The following is a 21,501-nucleotide window of genomic DNA, read 5'->3' as shown; positions in this document are numbered from 1 at the left end:
GGAAAACCGCATTCAATACGCCCGAAGGTCATTTTGAGTACTTGGTGATGCCTTTTGGGCTCTCCAATGCGCCTTCAGTTTTTCAGTCCTTTATGCATGACATTTTCCGGAAGTATCTGGATAAATTTTTGATTGTTTATCTGGATGATATTTTGGTTTTTTCTGACAATTGGGATTCGCATGTGGAGCAGGTCAGGTTGGTCTTTAAAATTTTGCGTGAAAATTCTTTGTTTGTCAAGGGCTCAAAGTGTCTCTTTGGTGTGCAGAAGGTTCCCTTTTTGGGGTTCATTTTTTCCCCTTCTGCTGTGGAGATGGACCCAGTCAAGGTCCGAGCTATTCTTGATTGGACTCAGCCCTCGTCAGTTAAGAGTCTTCAGAAGTTCTTGGGCTTCGCTAACTTCTACCGTCGTTTTATCGCTAATTTTTCTAGCATTGTGAAACCTTTGACGGATATGACCAAGAAGGGCTCCGATGTAGCTAACTGGGCTCCTGCTGCCGTGGAGGCTTTCCAGGAGTTGAAACGCCGGTTTACTTCGGCGCCTGTTTTGTGCCAGCCTGACGTCTCACTTCCCTTTCAGGTTGAGGTGGATGCTTCGGAGATTGGGGCAGGGGCCGTTTTGTCGCAGAGAGGCCCTGGTTGCTCTGTTATGAAACCTTGTGCCTTTTTCTCTAGGAAGTTTTCGCCTGCCGAGCGAAATTATGATGTGGGCAATCGGGAGTTGTTGGCCATGAAATGGGCATTTGAGGAGTGGCGTCATTGGCTCGAGGGTGCTAAGCATCGTGTGGTGGTCTTGACTGATCACAAAAATCTGATGTATCTCGAGTCTGCTAAACGCCTTAATCCGAGACAGGCCCGCTGGTCATTGTTTTTCTCCCGCTTTGATTTTGTTGTCTCGTATTTACCAGGTTCAAAGAATGTGAAGGCCGATGCTCTTTCTAGGAGCTTTGTGCCTGATGCTCCTGGAGTTGCTGATCCTGTTGGTATTCTTAAAGATGGAGTTATCTTGTCAGCTATTTCTCCGGATCTGCGACGTGTGTTGCAGAGATTTCAGGCTGATAGGCCTGAGTCTTGTCCACCTGACAGACTGTTTGTCCCGGATAAGTGGACCAGCAGAGTCATTTCCGAGGTTCATTCCTCGGTGTTGGCAGGTCACCCGGGAATTTTTGGCACCAGAGATCTGGTGGCCAGGTCCTTTTGGTGGCCTTCCTTGTCAAGGGATGTGCGGTCATTTGTGCAGTCCTGTGGGACTTGTGCTCGAGCTAAGCCTTGCTGTTCTCGTGCCAGCGGTTTGCTCTTGCCCTTGCCTGTCCCGAAGAGACCTTGGACACATATCTCCATGGATTTCATTTCTGATCTTCCACTATCTCAGGGCATGTCTGTTATCTGGGTGATATGTGATCGCTTCTCCAAGATGGTCCATTTGGTTCCTTTGCCTAAGCTGCCTTCCTCTTCCGATCTGGTTCCTGTGTTTTTCCAGAACGTGGTTCGTTTGCACGGCATCCCTGAGAATATTGTGTCAGACAGAGGATTCCAGTTCGTTTCCAGGTTCTGGCGATCCTTTTGTAGTAGGATGGGCATTGATTTGTCGTTTTCGTCTGCTTTCCATCCTCAGACTAATGGACAGACGGAGCGAACCAATCAGACTTTGGAGGCTTATTTGAGGTGTTTTGTCTCTGCTGATCAGGACGATTGGGTGACATTCTTGCCGTTGGCTGAGTTTGCCCTTAATAATCGGGCTAGTTCCGCCACCTTGGTTTCGCCTTTTTTCTGCAACTCTGGTTTCCATCCTCGCTTTTCTTCGGGTCATGTGGAGCCTTCTGACTGTCCTGGGGTGGATTCTGTGGTGGATAGGTTGCAGCAGATCTGGAATCATGTGGTGGACAACTTGAAGTTGTCACAGGAGAAGGCTCAGCGCTTTGCCAACCGCCGCCGCGGTGTGGGTCCCCGACTACGCGTTGGGGATTTGGTATGGCTTTCTTCCCGCTTTGTTCCTATGAAGGTCTCCTCTCCCAAATTTAAACCTCGTTTTATTGGGCCTTACAAGATATTGGAAATCCTTAATCCTGTATCTTTTCGTCTGGATCTTCCTGTGTCGTTTGCTATTCACAATGTATTTCATAGGTCCTTGTTGCGGCGGTACATTGTGCCTGTAGTTCCTTCTGCTGAGCCTCCTGCTCCGGTGTTGGTTGAGGGCGAGTTGGAGTACGTGGTGGAGAAGATCTTGGATTCTCGCCTCTCCAGGCGGAGGCTTCAGTACCTGGTCAAGTGGAAGGGCTATGGTCAGGAGGATAATTCCTGGGTGGTCGCCTCTGATGTTCATGCGGCCGATTTAGTTCGTGCCTTTCATGCCGCTCATCCTGATCGCCCTGGTGGTCGTGGTGAGGGTTCGGTGACCCCTCACTAAGGGGGGGGGGTACTGTTGTGAATTTGCTTTTTGCTCCCTCTAGTGGTTACTAGTTTTTTGACTCTGGTTTTTCTGTCATTCCTTTTATCCGCACCTGGGTCGTTACTTAGGGGTGTTGCTATATAAGCTCCCTGGACCTTCAGTTCAATGCCTGGCAACGTAGTTATCAGAGCTAGTCTGCTGTGCTCTTGTCTACTGATCCTGGTTCCAGTTATATCAGCTAAGTCTGCCTTTTGCTTTTTGCTATTTGTTTTGGTTTTGTATTTTTGTCCAGCTTGTTCCAAATCTATATCCTGACCTTTGCTGGAAGCTCTAGGGGGGCTGGTGTTCTCCCCCCGGACCGTTAGACGGTTCGGGGGTTCTTGAATTTCCAGTGTGGATTTTAATAGGGTTTTTGTTGACCATATAAGTTACCTTTCTTTATTCTGCTATCAGTAAGCGGGCCTCTCTGTGCTAAACCTGGTTCATTTCTGTGTTTGTCATTTCCTCTTACCTCACCGTCATTATTTGTGGGGGGCTTCTATCCAGCTTTGGGGTCCCCTTCTCTGGAGGCAAGAAAGGTCTTTGTTTTCCTCTACTAGGGGTAGCTAGATTCTCCGGCTGGCGCGTGTCATCTAGAATCAACGTAGGAATGATCCCCGGCTACTTCTAGTGTTGGCGTTAGGAGTAGATATATGGTCAACCCAGTTACCACTGCCCTATGAGCTGGATTTTTGTATTCTGCAGATTTCCACGTTCCTCTGAGACCCTCGCCATTGGGGTCATAACACTTCTCGTTAGCGCCAGGAGATCTGGCATTGGCAAATATTGATGCGTTTTTTCTGGCGCTCGGGTTGCTTTACGAGGAGCCCAATCTTGAAATTCAGGCAGAAAAAGCTTTGCTGGCTATCTCTCAGGGCCAGGATGAAGCTGAAGTGTATTGCCAAAAATTTCAGAAATGGTCCGTGCTTACTCAGTGGAATGAGTGTGCTCTGGCCGCAAATTTCAGAAATGGCCTTTCTGAAGCCATTAAGAATGTGATGGTGGGTTTCTCCATTCCTACAAGTCTGAATGATTCCATGGCGCTGGCTATTCAAATTGACCGGCGTTTGCGGGAGCGCAAAGCCGCTAATCCTCTGGTGGTGTTGTCTGAACAAACACCTGATTTAATGCAATGTGGTAGAATTCAGACTAGAAATGAACGGAAAAATCATAGACGTCAGAATGGGTTGTGTTTTTACTGTGGTGATCCTACACATGTTATCAGCATGCTCTAAACGCTTAACAAAGGTGGTTAGTCCTGTCGCCATTGGTAATTTGCAACCTAAATTTATTTTGTCTGTAACTTTAATTTGCTCATTGTCTTCCTACCCTGTTATGGCGTTTGTGGATTCAGGTGCTGCCCTGAGTCTTATGGATTTTTCATTTGCCAAACGCTGTGGTTTTGTTCTTGAGCCGTAGGTAAATCCTATCCCTCTTAGAGGTATTGATGCTACGCCATTGGCGGAAAATAAGCCGCAGTTTTGGACACAGGTAACCATGTGCATGACTCCTGAACATCGGGAGGTGATTCGTTTTCTGGTTCTGCATAAAATGCATGATTTGGTCGTTTTGGGTCTACCATGGTTACAGACCCATAATCCAGTTTTGGATTGGAAGGCAATGTCTGTGTCAAGTTGGGACTGTCAGGGAATTCATGGCGATTCCCCGCCGGTGTCTATTGCTTCCTCTACTCCTTCGGAAGTTCCTGAGTATTTGTCTGATTATCAGGATGTATTCAACGAGTCCAGGTCCAGTGCTCTTCCTCCTCATAGGGACTGTGACTGCGCTATAGATTTGATTCCGGGTAGTAAATTTCCTAAGGGAAGATTATTTAATCTGTCTGTACCTGTGCATACCGCAATGCGTTCGTATATCAAGGAGTCTCTGGAGAAGGGGCATATTCGTCCATCCTCTTCCCCTCTTGGTGCGGGATTCTTTTTTGTGGCCAAGAAGGACGGATCTTTGAGACCTTGTATAGACTATCGGCTTCTGAATAAAATCACTGTTAAATTTCAGTATCCTTTGCCTCTGTTGTCGGGCTTGTTTGCCCGGATTAAGGGTGCCAAGTGGTTCACCAAGATAGATCTTCGTGGTGCGTACAACCTTGTGCGCATTAAGCAGGGAGATGAATGGAAAACTGCATTTAATACGCCCGAAGGTCATTTTGAGTACTTGGTGATGCCTTTTGGACTCTCTAATGCCCCTTCAGTGTTTCAGTCCTTTATGCATGATATTTTCCGGAAGTACCTGGATAAATTTATGATCGTTTATCTGGATGATATTCTGGTTTTTTCTGATGATTGGGACTCCCATGTAAAGCAGGTCAGGATGGTGTTTCAGGTTTTGCGTGAGAATGCTTTGTTTGTCAAGGGCTCAAAGTGTCTCTTTGGAGTGCAGAAGGTTCCCTTTTTGGGTTTTATTTTCTCCCCTTCTGCGGTGGAGATGGACCCAGTCAAGGTCCGAGCTATTCATGATTGGACTCAACCCACGTCTTCAGAAGTTCTTGGGTTTTGCTAACTTCTACCATCGTTTTATCGCTAACTTTTCTAGCGTTGTTAAACCTTTGACGGATATGACCAAGAAAGGTTCTGATGTTGCTAACTGGGCTCCTGCAGCCGTGGAAGCTTTCCAAGAGCTGAAGCGCCAGTTTACTTCGGCGCCTGTTTTGTGTCAGCCTGATGTCTCACTTCCCTTTCAGGTTGAAGTGGATGCTTCTGAGATCGGTGCAGGGGCCGTTTTGTCGCAGAGAGACCCTGGTTGCTCTATAATGAGACCATGTGCTTTTTTTTCTAGGAAGTTTTTGCCTGATGAGCGGAACTATGATGTTGGCAATCGGGAGTTGTTGGCCATGAAGTGGGCATTTGAGGAGTGGCGTCATTGGCTCGAGGGTGCTAAGCATCGTGTGGTGGTCTTGACTGATCACAAAAATCTGATGTATCTCGAGTCTGCTAAACGCCTGAATCCTAGACAGGCCCGTTGGTCATTGTTTTTCTCCCGTTTTGACTTTGTGGTCTCGTACCTACCGGGTTCAAAGAATGTGAAGGCTGATGCTCTTTCTAGGAGCTTTGTGCCTGACTCTCCTGGAGTCTCAGAGCCAGCTGGTATTCTTAAAGAGGGAGTTATCTTGTCGGCCATTTCTCCGGATTTGCGACGTGTGTTGCAGAGATTTCAGGCTGGTAGACCTGACTCTTGTCCACCTGACAGACTGTTTGTTCCTGATAAATGGACCAGCAGAGTCATTTCCGAGGTTCATTCCTCGGTGTTGGCAGGGCATCCGGGGATTTTTGGCACCAGAGATTTGGTGGCTAGGTCCTTTTGGTGGCCTTCCTTGTCACGGGATGTGCGGTCGTTTGTGCAGTCCTGTGGGACTTGTGCTCGAGCTAAGCCTTGCTGTTCTCGTGCCAGCAGGTTGCTCTTGCCCTTGCCTGTCCCGAAGAGGCCTTGGACACACATTTCCATGGATTTCATTTCAGATCTTCCGGTGTCTCAGGGCATGTCTGTCATCTGGGTGGTATGTGATCGTTTTTCCAAGATGGTCCATTTGGTGTCCTTGCCTAAGCTGCCTTCCTCTTCCGATCTGGTTCCTTTATTCTTTCAGAATGTGGTTCGTTTGCACGGCATTCCTGAGAATATCGTGTCTGACAGAGGATCCCAGTTTGTTTCCAGGTTCTGGCGATCCTTTTGTGCTAAGATGGGCATTGATTTGTCGTTTTCATCTGCCTTTCATCCTCAGACTAATGGCCAAACTGAGCGAACAAATCAGACTCTAGAGGCTTATTTGAGGTGTTTTGTTTCTGCAGATGAGGATGATTGGGTGACCTTCTTGCCATTGGCTGAGTTTGCCCTTAATAATCGGGCTAGTTCCGCTACTTTGGTTTCGCCATTTTTCTGCAACTCTGGTTTTCATCCTCGTTTTTCCTCGGGACATGTTGAGCCCTCTGACTGTCCTGGGGTAGATTCTGTGGTGGATAGGTTGCAGCGGATTTGGAATCATGTGGTGGACAACTTAAAGTTGTCACAGGAGAAGGCTCAGCGTTTTGCCAACCGCCGCCGCGGTGTGGGTCCCCGACTTTGCGTTGGGGATTTGGTGTGGCTGTCTTCTCGGTTTGTTCCTATGAAGGTCTCCTCTCCTAAATTTAAGCCTCGCTTCATCGGTCCTTATAAGATTTTGGAAATCCTTAATCCAGTGTCCTTTCGCTTGGATCTTCCGGTGTCGTTTGCCATTCACAACGTGTTCCATAGGTCTTTGTTGCGGCGGTACGTTGTGCTGGTGGTTCCTTCTGTTGAGCCTCCTGCTCCGGTGTTGGTTGAGGGCGAGTTGGAGTACGTAGTGGAGAAGATCTTGGATTCTCGTCTCTCCAGACGGAGGTTTCAGTATCTGGTGAAGTGGAAGGGCTATGGTCAGGAAGATAATTCCTGGGTGGTCGCCTCTGATGTTCATGCGGCCGATTTGGTTCGTGCCTTTCACGCTGCTCATCCTGATCGCCCTGGTGGTCTTGGTGAGGGTTCGGTGACCCCTCCTTAAGGGGGGGGTACTGTTGTTGCTTAATAATCGGGCCAGCTCGGCCACTTTGGTTTCGCCTTTTTTCTGTAATTCTGGTTTCCACCCTCGTTTTTCTTCAGGGCAGGTTGAGCCTTCGGCCTGTCCTGGTGTGGATTCTGTGGTGGACAGGTTGCAGCAAATTTGGACTCACGTAGTGGACAATTTGACATTGTCCCAGGAGAAGGCTCAACGTTTCGCTAACCGCCGTCGCTGTGTTGGTCCCCGACTTCGTGTTGGGGATTTGGTTTGGTTGTCGTCTCGTTATGTTCTTTTGAAGGTTTCGTGTTGTGAATTGAACTTTTTGGCTCCCTCTTGTGGTCACTAGCGACATGACACTTTGATTTTCTTTCCCCAGCTTGGTACCCACCTGGTTCGTTAGTCCAGGGGTGTTGCTATTTAAACTCCCTGGATTCTCAGTCTGGTGCCTGGCATCGTTGTAATCAGTTCCTTTCTGTTTGCTCCTGTCTGCTGGTCCTGGTTCTTTGCAAAATAAGCTAAGTCCTGCTTCCTTATTTTTTGGTTATTTGCATTGCTCTTATTTTTGTCCAGCTTGTACTAAATGTGATTCCTGATATGGCTGGAAGCTCTAGGGGGCTGATATTCTCCCCCCGTGCCGTTAGACGGTTCGGGGGTTCTTGAATATTCAGCGTGGAAATTTTGATAGGGTTTTTTCTGACCGTATAAGTCATCTTCCTATATTCTGCTATTAGTCAGTGGGCCTCTCTTTGCTAAAACCTAGTTCATTCTTACGTTTGTCTTTTCTTCTTACCTCACCGTTATTATTTGTTGGGGGCTTGTATCCAACTTTTAGGGTCTTTTCTCTGGAGGCAAGAAAGGTCTATTGTTTCCCTTCTAGGGTTAGTTAGTTCTCCGGCTGGCGCGAGACGTCTAGAACCAACGTAGGTACGTTCCCCGGCTACTGCTATTTGTTGTGCTAGGATCAGTTATACGGTCAGCCTAGTTACCACTGCCCTATGAGCTGGTTTTTTGTGTGTGCAGACTTGGTAATAACCTCTGAGACCCTCTGCCATTGGGGTCATAACACACAGCCCCATAGAATAATAAAGGCTCGCACGCGGACTGAAAATACAGACATCTGCACAAGTCCTATGTATCAGCTATGTGGTTGCAGGGGGCTGCCTTTAAGGTGAGGTTCACAAGCTTAAAAAATATTAGATTATTTGCTTTGCATGTCCAGCCTTGAAAAACTTTTCGGACACTGTTGTCATGACAGTGGGAAAGTTGCCAAAATAGCCCTATTTACTGCACTTGTTACTGTGATCTCTCAGATATGTCCTGCCAACGCATTTGCTCATCTTCATAACTGCCCCGAGGGGAGATGAATGAACACTATTATGTTAATGTAATCCCTGTGGTTAGGGAGAGGTGCAGTATGATAAAGTGACAGCTTGACTTCTTCAAACAGTGGCTCAATAACTTGTTCTCGGAAATCTGGTAATATATTCTTTTTTATAGCTTATAGGCTTCAATCCACGTAACAGGACTGTGATCCATGGAGTTACTCAGAAGCAGATGGCTTACTCAAACAGACAGCTCAAAAAGAAAGAAATATGATTGGCAAATATACGGCCTTGAGGTTTCTAAAAAATGTATTGAAATGTCTGTTAGTTAAATCTGGGTCTGGAAGTGTAGGGTGACAACCATTATGTCCGCCATTATCAGGCATATCAGACACAAAGCAGTTGTTTTCGTGGATAGGTTCAGGGGTGACAGGCTTTGCCTGTTGTGAGGCTTTGCTTGTTGTGAGGACCCTGTTGATTGTATGACTAATTGAGTGTTTCCCCAACTCCAGTCCTCATGGCCCCCAACAGATAGCATTTTCAGGATTTCATTAGTATTGCACAGAGGAGAGAACCTGTGGCAGATTCTGATACATTAATAATAATAATCACCTGTGTAATACTAAGGAATTCTGAAAATGTGATATGTTGGGGGCCCATGAATACTGGAGTTTGGGATTGGGAAACATTGAGCTATAAGATCAATGTTATTGTGTTCCTGTGGCTGCCAATGTTTTGAGGGTACTGTGGTTGTTGTTATTATGAGTGACTTCTGAGTTTTGCAATCATGAGGTTCCATGACTATGAATTTGCCCATAAACTTTTTATAGCTATCGGCTGACAGCTATCTATGTTGACCCTTACAGACACATGTGGATTAGTCAAATATTCTCCCGTTTTCTGTAGGTAGAGGGAAATAAACTGCAGCAGACACCTCTGGTGGCAACTTATTTTCCTTGAAAATTAAAAGATTCAGTTTTGAATTTCAACATACTTGAGACTTCTTTGCTCAAGAGTTTGGAGACTGCTATTCTTATTAGATGTTTGACCTGTCCTTCTAAAATTGAGGGGTTTAGATTGCATGTCATAGGGGTCATACTACTATCACTGATATGGTATTTTTCGGCTACCAATATTATAGAGGCTCTATGAATGACACTGCTATGGGGGTCACATGGCTGTCAACTTTATTGGGGCCATGTGGCTTTAACCACTAATGGAATCCTAAGGCCATGTGCACACGTTCAGTATTTTTCGCGTTTTTGTGCTATAAAAACGTGATAAAAACGCGAAAAAAACGCTTACATATGCCTCCTATTATTTACAGTGTATTTCGCATTTCTTGTGCAAATGTTGCATTTTTTTCCGCAAAAAAATCACATCGCGGGAAAAAAAAAAGCAACATGTTCATTAAATTTGCAGAATTGCGGGGATTCTGCACACCTAGGAATGCATTGATCTACTTACATTCCGCATGTGGCTGTGCCCACCATGCGGGAAGTAAGCAGATTATGTGCGGTTGGTACCCAGGGTGGAGGAGAGGAGACTCTCCTCCACGGACTGGGCATCATATAATTGGTAAAAAAAAGAATTAAAATAAAAAATAGTGATATACTCACCTTCGATGGCCCCGGAGTCTTCCCTCCTCTCAGCGGTGCATGCTGCCGCTTCCGTTCCTATAGATGGTGTGTGTGAAGGACCTGCGATGACGTCGCAGTCTTGTGATTGGTCGCGTGACCGCTCATGTGACCACTCACGTGACCTCAACGTCATCGAAGGTCCTGCACACACACACCATCTATAGGAATGGACGCCGCTGAGGAGATCGGCTGTCTGCAGGTGAGTATAACCATTTTTTTTTTTTTATTATTATTTTTAAACATTCTATCTTTTACTATTGATGCTGCATAGGCAGCATCTATAGTAAAAAGTTGGTCACACTTGTCAAACACTATGTTTGACAAGTGTGACCAACCTGTCAGTCAGTTTTCCAAGCGATGCTACAGATCGCTTGGAAAACTTTAGCATTCTGCAAGCTAATTTCGCTTGCAAAATGCTAAAAAAAAGCGAAAAAAAACGGGAAAAAAACGCAAAAAAAAAAATTCGGATTTCTTGCAGAAAATTTCCGGTTTTCTTCAGGAAATTTCTGCAAGAAATCCTGACGTGTGCACATACCCTCAGGCTATCATGTTATGGGTATCATGTTGCTGCCATTGTTATCATAACTGTCAACATGAAAGGGGTCCTTTAACTGAAGTTGCTAAAGTTGTTATGGGCGTACTGACCTTTTTTTTTCCTTACATTGTCTCAGTTGGTAGTCATTGATACTTTTTCCCTCAAGAGACACCTAAGAAATTTGCTCACTGACATGAAGTTGTCAGCCCATAAACTTACAATGCCAGTCCCAGCACTAACCATTAACAATAATACATTTATTTATATAGCGCCAACATATTCCACAGCACTTTACAATTAATCTGGGACATCTACATACAATAAAGACATTTTCAAGTAACACATAGTTCAACAGTTACAGGAGGAGTGAGGGCCCTGCTCGAAAGCCTACATTCTATAAGGAAATAGCTTGATATTATAGTTAAAGAGTGCTTGTCATGTATGGTCTAGCCATCTTAATAAATAGGGGCTTTCAAATAAGCTGCATGAGCCGGTCATCAGCCAAGATATGTCTGAGTACAGTTTCCATGTGCTATTGGGTACATGGAGGATGTGGAGACAGGTGAATAGGAGGAAGCAGAGGAGAAACATTTAGAAAGAGAGAACAGGGGAGAGTTAGGTTATTGAGTTGACCTGTTTGAAGAGATGTGTTTTTAAAGCACAATTAAAAATGTGTGGGCTAGGTATTAATCGGATCGTCCGGGGTAGTGCATTTCAGAAAACTGGCGCAGCATGAGAGAAGTCTTGAAAATGGAAGTGAGAGAAAATTGCATTATAGTGTTTAGGTAGCATAGTAGAGAGAGGAAACATGAGAAGTTTTGGAGAAATTCTGTTTTAATGATACACCCAGGTAATCTTTAAAACATTTCCTTGGCATTGCAGACTGCTATGTACAGTACAAATTAAATAGCTAAAATGTTGACATGCACAGGTAAGCTTCTGACACACATGAATCATGATGCCTCTTGCCAAAATAGGAGGATAACTAAATATTCTTTTGGCCAAATTATTTACGGTATGTTATACAAATGTAGACTAAATAATGTATTAGGCTGTATAAATGACAATTCTCAATTTATTTATTTTTTTTACATTTATTGCATTATTTTCATTCTTATTATGGTAAAAAATAACATGAGTGTAAATATATGGGTGTGAACAATTACATAAATCTTTATGACATACTATAGTTATTTGGGTTGAGCATTTTCTCTACAGACAACCAGTTAGACAATGAGAACAAAATGTTTTAGTTTAGTATGTAGTTTAGGTGTTAGCATTTAAGTCATGTGTTGTTTGTATGTAAAGATAAATGGATCACTTTGCAAAACGAGTCCATTGTCCAGGTCCATGCTCTATGGCCATGGACAGGAGTTGCGTGAATCTCCTGAGATTCTGGATTCCCTTGTGCAGCGTTTGATATGTCGGCCTGACATGATGTTATCTGTGCGGCATGCAGGTGAAGTTTTGCCAGCTAGGGCAAAGAGGAGGTAAATAAATTCATGCAGCTCAGTCCATGAGACAAAAGTCAGACGGCACTAGAGGTGTGTAAAATTTCTCAGTCTTGAATGAATTAACCACTATTGTGCAGGGAACACGAGCTGATTGGGTATATGGTGCTCAGCATAGAATAATAGACTAGATATTCATATGAAGTAAAAGAAAAATGCGGCACTCACCCTATAGTTGCTGTGCTTACGTGTTCTTTATTGGATAAGAAGAAGTTAATAACAAACGTCCATTAGGACTGCAGATGAGCGAGAGGGTGCGGGAGTGTGGACGACGGCCGTTTCGCACCAAATGTGCTTCGACGGGTCCAGGTCCAGCCGCCTATTCATGACTGTAAATGAGTGGCCCCACGTGACCGCATACAGGAGAAGATGGGGCCAGACCAGGAAGCAGCGTCAGCCAACGAGGGAGCGGGTGAGTATTTTCAGAACAGCGGGGGGGGGGGGCACACAGCGGGTGGGAGGGCGGGGGACACATAGATCTTTATTTTAAACACTATTATTCATATTTCCTCTGCAGCAAACGCTGCTGCAGGGAACATATGAATCACGGCTTCAGTACCAGATGCTGGTACGTGTGGTACCCAGCATGGTGCGTGTGGTAACCAGTGGGCACACGGGCGGCACAAGTGTGCCGCTCGTGTGCCACACTGATGTTCACCAGAAACGCAGGGGCACACAGACACGGATAATTCCGGTACCGATTGTTTCCAGTACTGGAATTATCTGGACGTGTGGGACAGCCCTTAGACGGGTTTTCAGTTACTTTATAAAAATTTATCAAGAGCAGGCAATGTTCTAAAATAATGAAATGACCAATAGCCCATTCACAACCTTTCACGTACATGTCTGTCAAAAGTCACATCCCTGCTGTTAATGCGGGCTTCCAGATTATGTGCCTTCAACTGCCTTGAGTGGAGCTGTTAACATGTTAAATCTCTAACAGCGGCATTTAACACATGGCTCCAATTGGTGTGCCAGTGACATGATTGTGAGGCACTGATGAGTGTCATTACGATCCTCCTGTGAAAGCCAGTGTTTAGCTGGCATTAATAAAAGATCATAATTTTATCTATAAGGCCGGCGTCACACTTTGGAGTTCAATGTGAGAAACTCGCGCCAGTCTTTCACCTCAACACCCGCCTCAATACCCGGCAGCTCGGGTATTCCTATGCAGCTGATCAGTCCGGTTCCGAGTGCTGGCGGCAGTGCCAGGTATTGAGGTGAGAGACTTGTGCGAGTTTCTCGCATTGCACTCGCAAGTATGACCCCGGCCTAAATAGCAATCACACGATCACAGCTGTAAGTCTTCTAAGGGGACTATTGAGTACAGGAGATAGTGAAAAAGTATGAAAAAATAAAAAAAGCACAAAAGTTCAAATCATCTCCATTTTGTCCCATTGAAAATAAGACAATTAAAAAATTACACCTATTTGGCATCCCTGCGTTCCTAAAAGTCTGATATATCAAAATATAGAATAAATTAATCTGATCAGTAAAAAAAAAATCTAAATGATAGAATTGCCTTTTTTGGCAATACAATGCAATAAGAGGAGATCAAAACATTGTATCTACCCCAAAATGGTATCAGGAAAAACACCACCTCATAACGCAAACAATAAGCCCTCACAGAGCCTCATATCCCAAAAAATAAAAATGTTACGGGTCTTGTAAAATGTGGACTAAAGCAAAATATGTATATTTTTTAACAAATTTCTGAATTTATTTTTTTTACCTAAGTTAAAAAACTATACGTGTTTGGTGTCTTTATACTCATACTGACCTGGAGAATCATATCAGTTTTACCATATAGTGAACATGGTTAATAAAAAAACAAGAAACAATTGTGGAATTATACTTTTTTGCAATTTGAACCACTTGGATTTTTTTTTACTTCTTTCCAGTGAATTACATGATAAAATGAATGAAGTCATTCAAAAGTACAACTAGTCCTGCAAAAATACAGCTATGTGGACAGAGCAATAAAAAAGTTATGGCTCTTTGAAGAAAGGGAGGAAAAAATGAAGACGAAAACAAAGAAAATTGCACTTGGTTGAAGTTAACATGTTTATTTCTCCACTGCTCCAGTTCTATAGCATTAGGCTGCTGTCACACTAGCAGTATTTGGTCAGTATTTTACATCAGTATTTGTAAGCCAAAACCAGGAGTGGGTGATAAATGCAGAAGTGGTGCATATGTTTCTATTATACTTTTCCTCTAATTGTTCCACTCCTGGTTTTGGCTTACAAATACTGATGTAAAATACTGACCAAATACTGCTAGTGTGACGGCAGCCATAGGCTTTAGCGGCCATGTAATGTATATGATGGAGAGAACCTTATTAATGCGGAAGCAATGGAGACCCCCAGAGTATCAGCGCTGAAGTTGTAGGAATTTGATAACGAAGTAATTATTCTTTATTTTAGAAGTCTACTCATTCTTAGATAAATTGTGTATAATCCTTTAAATTCCTTTAATGTAATGCTCTCAATTTGAAGCAAAATCTTAAAAAAAAAATCATTTTACCGTAAAATTTGGAAACAATTTTTATACTCTTTTGTAGAGTAGTTAGTTGAGAACTCTACTTCAAGAGACAAATATTGGCCCTAACAACAAAACTAGGGCTACAAAACAAGTAATTATGAAAATGTATTCTAGTTTGAAAGAGATTCTCTGACCTGGGACTTCTGGTCTTAGGCCATGTGCACACGTTCAGGATTTTTTGCGTTTTTTTCCGCGTTTTTTCGCTATAAAAACGTGATAAAAACGCGAAAAAAAACGCTTACATATGCCTCCTATTATTTACAGGGTATTCCGCATTTTTTGTGCAAATGTTGCATTTTTTTCCGCGAAAAAATCGCATCGCGGAAAAAAAGCAACATGTTCATTAAAAATGCGGAATTGCGGGGATTCCGCACACCTAGGGGTGCATTGATCTGCTTACTTCCCGCACGGGGCTGTGCCCACCATGCGGGAAGTAAGCAGATTATGTGCGGTTGGTACCCAGGGTGGAGGAGAGGAGACTCTCCTCCACAGACTGGGCACCGTATAATTGGTAAAAAAAAAAAGAATTAAAATAAAAAATAGTGATATACTCACCCTCTGATGGCCCCCGAAGTGTTCCCGCCTCTCCGGTGCATGCTCTCTCTTCGGTTCCTATAGATGGTGTGGTTCAGGACCTGTGATGACGTCGCTGTCTTGTGATTGGTCGTGTGACCGCTCATGTGACTCACGCGACCAATCACAAGCCGCAACGTCATCACAGGTCCTGAACCACACCGGCATCTATAGGAACAGACGCCGCTGAGGAGATTGGCTGTCTGCAGAGGGTGAGTATAACCATTTTTTAAATTTTTTTTTATTATTTTTAAACATTCTATCTTTTACTATAGATGCTGCATAAGCAGCATCTATAGTAAAAAGTTGGTCACACTTGTCAAACACTATGTTTGACAAGTGTGACCAACTTGTCAGTCAGTTTTCCAAGCGATGCTACAGATCGCTTGGAAAACTTTAGCATTCTGCAAGCTAATTACGCTTGCAGAATGCTAAAAAAACGGAAAAAAACGCAAAAAAAAAATTTCCGGTTTTCTTCAGGAAATTTCTGCAAGAAATCCGGACGTGTGCACATACCCTTAAAATTTGGCAGTTGCAAAGACAGAAGGATATTGTCCTGACACACATAAAAAAATCAACATGCTGCAAGAAATCATGCAGACTGGTATTGGGATGGCTTTACCTGGTTATCTATCTACTGTTGGACCAGGGATAACCTACTGATTAGGCTCAGATCTTTTTACATGGGGGTACTGAAGATATATAATTTCTTTAAATAAGTCACAATGCCATTCAAAACTTCAGGCCATGTATTATGACTATGGATGTTAGTAAGGAGACCATGACAATTATCACTCAAGACATTCCGACCGCTCTCCTTAAGTCCCTGCTTCACAGACCGGTACATCTGGCTTTCTAGCAATGCATTTCCAATCACTATCTCTGTTACTACAAATGTAATGATGATGGCACAATACCTGTCCGAAGTTCCAGGGTGTCGTGAGAATAAAGTCCTTGCTTCCCTGATATAATAAACCATATTCATTCATCACATATTCCTGTCTCAAATCTTCATCTTCCAAAAAGACATCATCACCTGATAAAAAAAGAAATCTATAGTTAAATATACTATGCTTAATTTTTCTCAGGTCTATTCTGCATCAGGAAAAACATAGCAGTATTCTGCGGTAGACTGTGTATAGTATATCGGACGAGACTTGCTAATGCAAGTTAATGGTTGCAAGAAAAAAATCAGATGGCATATGGACCCTACAAACCATACATCTGCTGTCCGATGTTTACACACACATCTCAAAGGAATCAGGAAATTTGATCAGCCAGGTACAGAAAATTTACATCCAGAAGCCTCAGAATAGATAGATAGATAGATAGATAGATAGATAGATAGATAGATAGATAGATAGATAGATAGATAGAGGGTGGGCCATTTATATGGATACACCTGGGTGGGCAATTTATAAAGTTGCATTAAAAAATGGCCGACTTCAAAGTGGCCACCATGGTCACCACCCATCCTGAAAGGTTTTCTCATTCCCATATACTAATGTTCCACAAACAGAAAGTTGATATCACCAGCCATTCCCATTTTATTTAGGTATATCCATATACATGGCCCACCCAGCAGATAGATAGTTTGATAGATAGATGTGGGATGGGATAGATAGAAAAAGAGATAGATAGATAGATAGATAGATAGATAGATAGATAGATAGATAGATAGATAGATAGATAGATAGAATACATATATAGAATAGACAGACATGGGGTTCTACCTTTTTTGGAAAACCAACAAAGGTAAAACAGACAGCTGTGAGCTGATATTATCAGCCTGAGAAGGTCCCTGGTTATTGGGCAGTTGTCAGCCTAAAATTACCAGATTGCAGCTGCCCCAGAGATGCAGCAATTCTGGTGCTTTGCCTCACTCTTCTCAATGGCCTTAGTGGGGTGGTAATTGGAGTAATGGTAGTTGGGGTTAACCCCTTCATGACCTTGGGATTTTCCGTTTTTCCGTGTTCTTTTTTCGCTCCCCTCCTTCCCAGAGCCGTAACTTTTTTATTTTTCTGTCAATTTGGCCATATGAGGGCTTATTTTTTGCAGGACGAGTTGTAATTTTGAACGACATCATTGGTTTTACCATGTCTTGTACTAGAAAACAGGAAAAAAATTCCAAGTGCGGTGAAATTGCAAAAAAAGTGCAATCCCACACATTTTTTTGCTTGGCTTTTTTGCTAGGTTCACTAAATGCTAAAACTGACCTGCCATTATGATTCTTCAGGTCAGTATGAGTTCATAGACACCTAACATGACTAGGTTATTTTTTATCTAAGTGGTGAAAAAAAAATTCCAAACTTTGCTAAAAAAAAAAAAAATATTGCACCATTTTCCGATACTTGTAGCATCTTCATTTTTCATGATCTGGGGTCAGTTGAGGGCTTATTTTTTGCATGCTGAGCTGGCGTTTTTAATGATAGCATTTTGGTGCAGATACGTTCTTTTGATCGCCCGTTATTGCATTTTAATGCAATGTCGTGGCGACCAAAAAAACGTAATTCTGGTGTTTCTAATTTTTTTCTCGCTACACCGTTTAGCGATCAGGTTAATGCTTTTTTTATTGATAGATCGGGCGATTCTGAACGCGGCGATACCAGATATATGTAGGTTTGATTTTTTTTTTATTGATTTATTTTGATTGGGGCGAAAGGGGGGTGATTTAAACTTTTATATTTTTTTTTTCACATTTTTTTTACTTTTTTTTTACTTTTGCCATGCTTCAATAGCCTCCATTGGAGGCTAGAAGCTGGCACAACACGATCGGCTCTGCTACATAGCAGCGATCTGATGTTCGCTGCTATGTAGCAGAAATGCAGGTGTGCTGTGAGCGCCGACCACAGGGTGGCGCTCACAGCTGCCGGGGATCAGTAACCATAGAGGTCTCAAGGACCTCTATGGTTACTATTCTGAAGCATCGCTGACCCCCGATCATGTGACGGGGGTTGGCGATGTGATCATTTCCGGCCGCCCGGCCGGAAGCGGTAGTTAAATGCCACTGTCTGCGTTTGACAGCGGCATTTAACTAGTTAATAGGCGCGGGCAGATCGCGATTCTGCCTGCGCCTATTATGGGCACATGTCAACTGTTCAAAACAGCTGACATCTCCCGGCTTTGATGCGGGCTCACCGCCGGTGCCCGCATCAAAGCGGGGCTTCTGACCTCGGACGTACTATCCCGTCCGAGGTCAGAAAGGGGTTAATACCAGCTGTGATTTGTTAAAAATCACAGCTGGCATCAAGCCCGATTATGAGTAATCGAGAGGTGTCTATCAAATACCCCTATTACTAAGCCAGTAATCAAATAGAAAAATATGCACGTAAAAATATTTTATTTAAAAAATCATTCCCCCACATTTTCCCTGGTACACAAATTTTATTTTAAAAAAAGTCATGCAGGTTTGCTGTCGTCCAGTGAATCCACCATAGTCCATTGCATCTGAACATAGTCCACAAATGGATACTTAAAAAACATAAAAAGAGAGAAAAAAAAACAAGATACTGTCCCTAGTTCACCAATTTATTACAAAAAAATTTCCCACGCAGATCCCATGTAGTCCAGCATTCCCTGAATCTGGCCCTGGTGACTGTCAGTAACATTACTGCTATTCACAGTTGCCGGCTACTGACGTCATCGCTTATCAGAGTTGCTGGCTCCTGCTGCTCTCTGTGAGAACCATCGGGGGGTGTGGTCAGACTAGCAAGCACCTGCCAGCTAGTCTAAGCAATGATAATGTCCTAGTGATAAGACCTTCATTTTAAGTAAACAACAGCACATAGCTTGATAAGTGACAAATCCTTGAAATCTGTGTTTTAACCCCTACCTCATGCTATCCTCAGATTACATAGCAAAACCTATGGACAGATTCCCTTTAATAACAGCTCTATTTTACCTGTTGAGGGTCTAGTCAGGGCAGGATAGCAGTGTTTTACATTATATATAGATAAGGCACTGTTGGCATTTTCTCTGTCTTGCCATGTTTTCTGGGGGAATGAGTTAATGTTCACCACTTTTTGAAGTCTGTAAAGGCCCTTTATAAGGCCGGCATCACACTAGCGAGTTTTACGGACGTAAGAGCGCAGAAAATACGTCCGTAAAACTCGCCAAACAAACGGCACAATTATTCTCAATGGGTCTGGTCCTATCAGCCGTATAGTACGGATCCGTATTATACGGCTTTCTACGGCCGTACAAAATCGCAGCATGCTGCGTTTGTCAGCGTATTGCGCAAAAAATACGCCAATGAAAGTCTATGGGGGCGAGAAAAATACGGATTCCACACGGACCAGAAGTGTGACTTGCGAGAAATACGCAGCGGTGTTAGTGAAAAGTCGGTAATTCAATTGCCGGCTTTTCATTTCTCCTTCCCAAACTCGACATGATATGAGACATGGTTTACATACAGTAAACCATCTCATATCCCCTTTTTTTTTGCATATTCCACACTGCTAATGTTAGTAGTGTGTATGTGCAAAATTTGGTTGCTGTAGCTGCTAAAATAAAGTGTTAAATGGCGGAAAAAATTGGCGTGGGCTCCCGCGCAATTTTCTCCGCCAGAATGGTAAAGCCAGTGACTGAGGGCAGATATTAATAGCCTAGAGAGGGTCCATGGTTATTGGCCCCCCTGGCTACAAACGTCTGCCCCCAGCCACCCCAGAAAAGGCACATCTGGAAGATGCGCCTATTCTGGCACTTGGCCACTCTCTTCCCACTCCCGTGTAGTGGTGGGATATGGCGTAATGAAGGGTTAATGCCACCTTGCTATTGTAAGGTGACATTAAGCCAGATTAATAATGGAGAGGCGTCAATTATGACACCTATCCATTATTAATCCAATTGTATGAAAGGGTTAAAAAACACACACACATTATTAAAAATTATTTTAATGAAATAAACACACAGGTTGTTTTTAGTATTTTATTGTTCTCTCAATCCACCTGAAGACCCTCGCTTGGCAAAATAATAAACCCACAATATACATACCATCCGAGGATCTGTCAGGTCCCACGATGTAAATCCTTCTGAAGGGGTTAAATCAATTTACAGGCAGGAGCTGCGCTAAAGCACTCGCTCGTACCTGTAAACCCCGGGTGCTGAAAGGAAAGCTGGGTGATCTGTACTTACATTGAGTCGCGGTGAGGCGCCCTCTGCTGGATGTCCTCATGAACTGGAGCCTTGGAAAAGTTCCCACGCTCGAGTTCATATGAGTTCATCCACCAGGGGGCGCCTCACCGCAACTCAATGTAAGTACAGATCACCCTGCTTTCCTTTCAGCACCCGGGGATTACAGGCACGAGCGAGTGCTTTAGCACAGCTCCTGCCTGTAAATTGATTTAACCCCTTCAGAAGGATTTACATCGTGGGACCTCGGATGGTATGTATATTGTGGGTTTATTATTTTGCCAAGCGAGGGTCTTCAGGTGGATTGAGAGAGCAATAAAATACTAAAACAACCTGTGTGTTTATTTCATTAAAATAATTTTTAATCATGTGTGTGTGTGTTTTTTAACCCTTTCAGACAATTGGATTAATAATGGATAGGTGACATAATTGACGCCTCTCCATTATTAACCTGGCTTAATGTCACCTTACAATAGCAAGGTGGCATTAACCCTTCATTACCCCATATCCCACCACTACACGGGAGTGGGAAGAGAGTGGCCAAGTGCCAGAATAGGCGCATCTTCCAGATGTGCCTTTTCTGGGGTGGCTGGGGGCAGATGTTTGTAGCCAGGGGGGGCCAATAACCATGGACCCTCTCCTGGCTATTAATATCTGCCCTCAGTCGCTGGCTTTACCATTCTGGCGGAGAAAATTGCGCGGGAGCCCACGCCAATTTTTTCCACCATTTAACCCTTTATTTTAGCAGCTACAGCAATCAAATTTTGCACATACACACTACTAAAATTAGTAGTGTGGAATATGCAAAAAAAAGGGGATATGAGATGGTTTACTGTATGTAAACCATGTCTCATATCCTGTCGGGTTTGGGAAGGAGAAATGAGAAGCCGGCAATTGAATTACCGGCTTTTCACATATATCGCGCTGAATTAAATATAAATACAGAATATATATATATATGTGTCTCAATGACATATATATATATATATATATATATATATATATATATATATATATATACTGTATATATGTTTTAACGGACATTTGAGCACATACATCCATTAGATGTCGGTTTTGCAAGCCTGCGAGAAAATATCGCAGTACGGATGCCATACGGATTACATAAGGAGGATGCCATGCGCAAAATACGCTGACACACCCTGCCTACGGATGACATACGGATCACTATTTTGGGAACATTTCTCCGTATTACGGCCGTAAAAAACGGACCGTATTGTCTTACGCTGAGTGTGACGTCGGCCTAAAGGTTGGCTAAATCCACAGATGTTGGTGGGATCAGT

At 43.4% G+C, this 21,501-nt stretch overlaps 1 protein-coding gene across 1 annotated transcript in view; it reads right to left on the bottom strand.

Moving 5' to 3' along the window:
* LOC143765199 (protein-glutamine gamma-glutamyltransferase 5-like) overlaps positions 1–21,501 on the bottom strand; it is a 139,353-nt gene that overhangs the window by 76,747 nt on the left and 41,105 nt on the right. The window contains exon 4 of the mRNA XM_077251637.1: positions 15,988–16,106. Within this exon, the coding sequence (XP_077107752.1) occupies positions 15,988–16,106 (119 nt within the window). The remainder of the gene's footprint in view (positions 1–15,987; positions 16,107–21,501) is intronic.

Source organism: Ranitomeya variabilis, chromosome 4, assembly GCF_051348905.1.
Source record: "Ranitomeya variabilis isolate aRanVar5 chromosome 4, aRanVar5.hap1, whole genome shotgun sequence".
Taxonomy (NCBI): domain Eukaryota; kingdom Metazoa; phylum Chordata; class Amphibia; order Anura; family Dendrobatidae; genus Ranitomeya; species Ranitomeya variabilis.
This window is presented reverse-complemented; position numbering and strand designations above follow the sequence as displayed.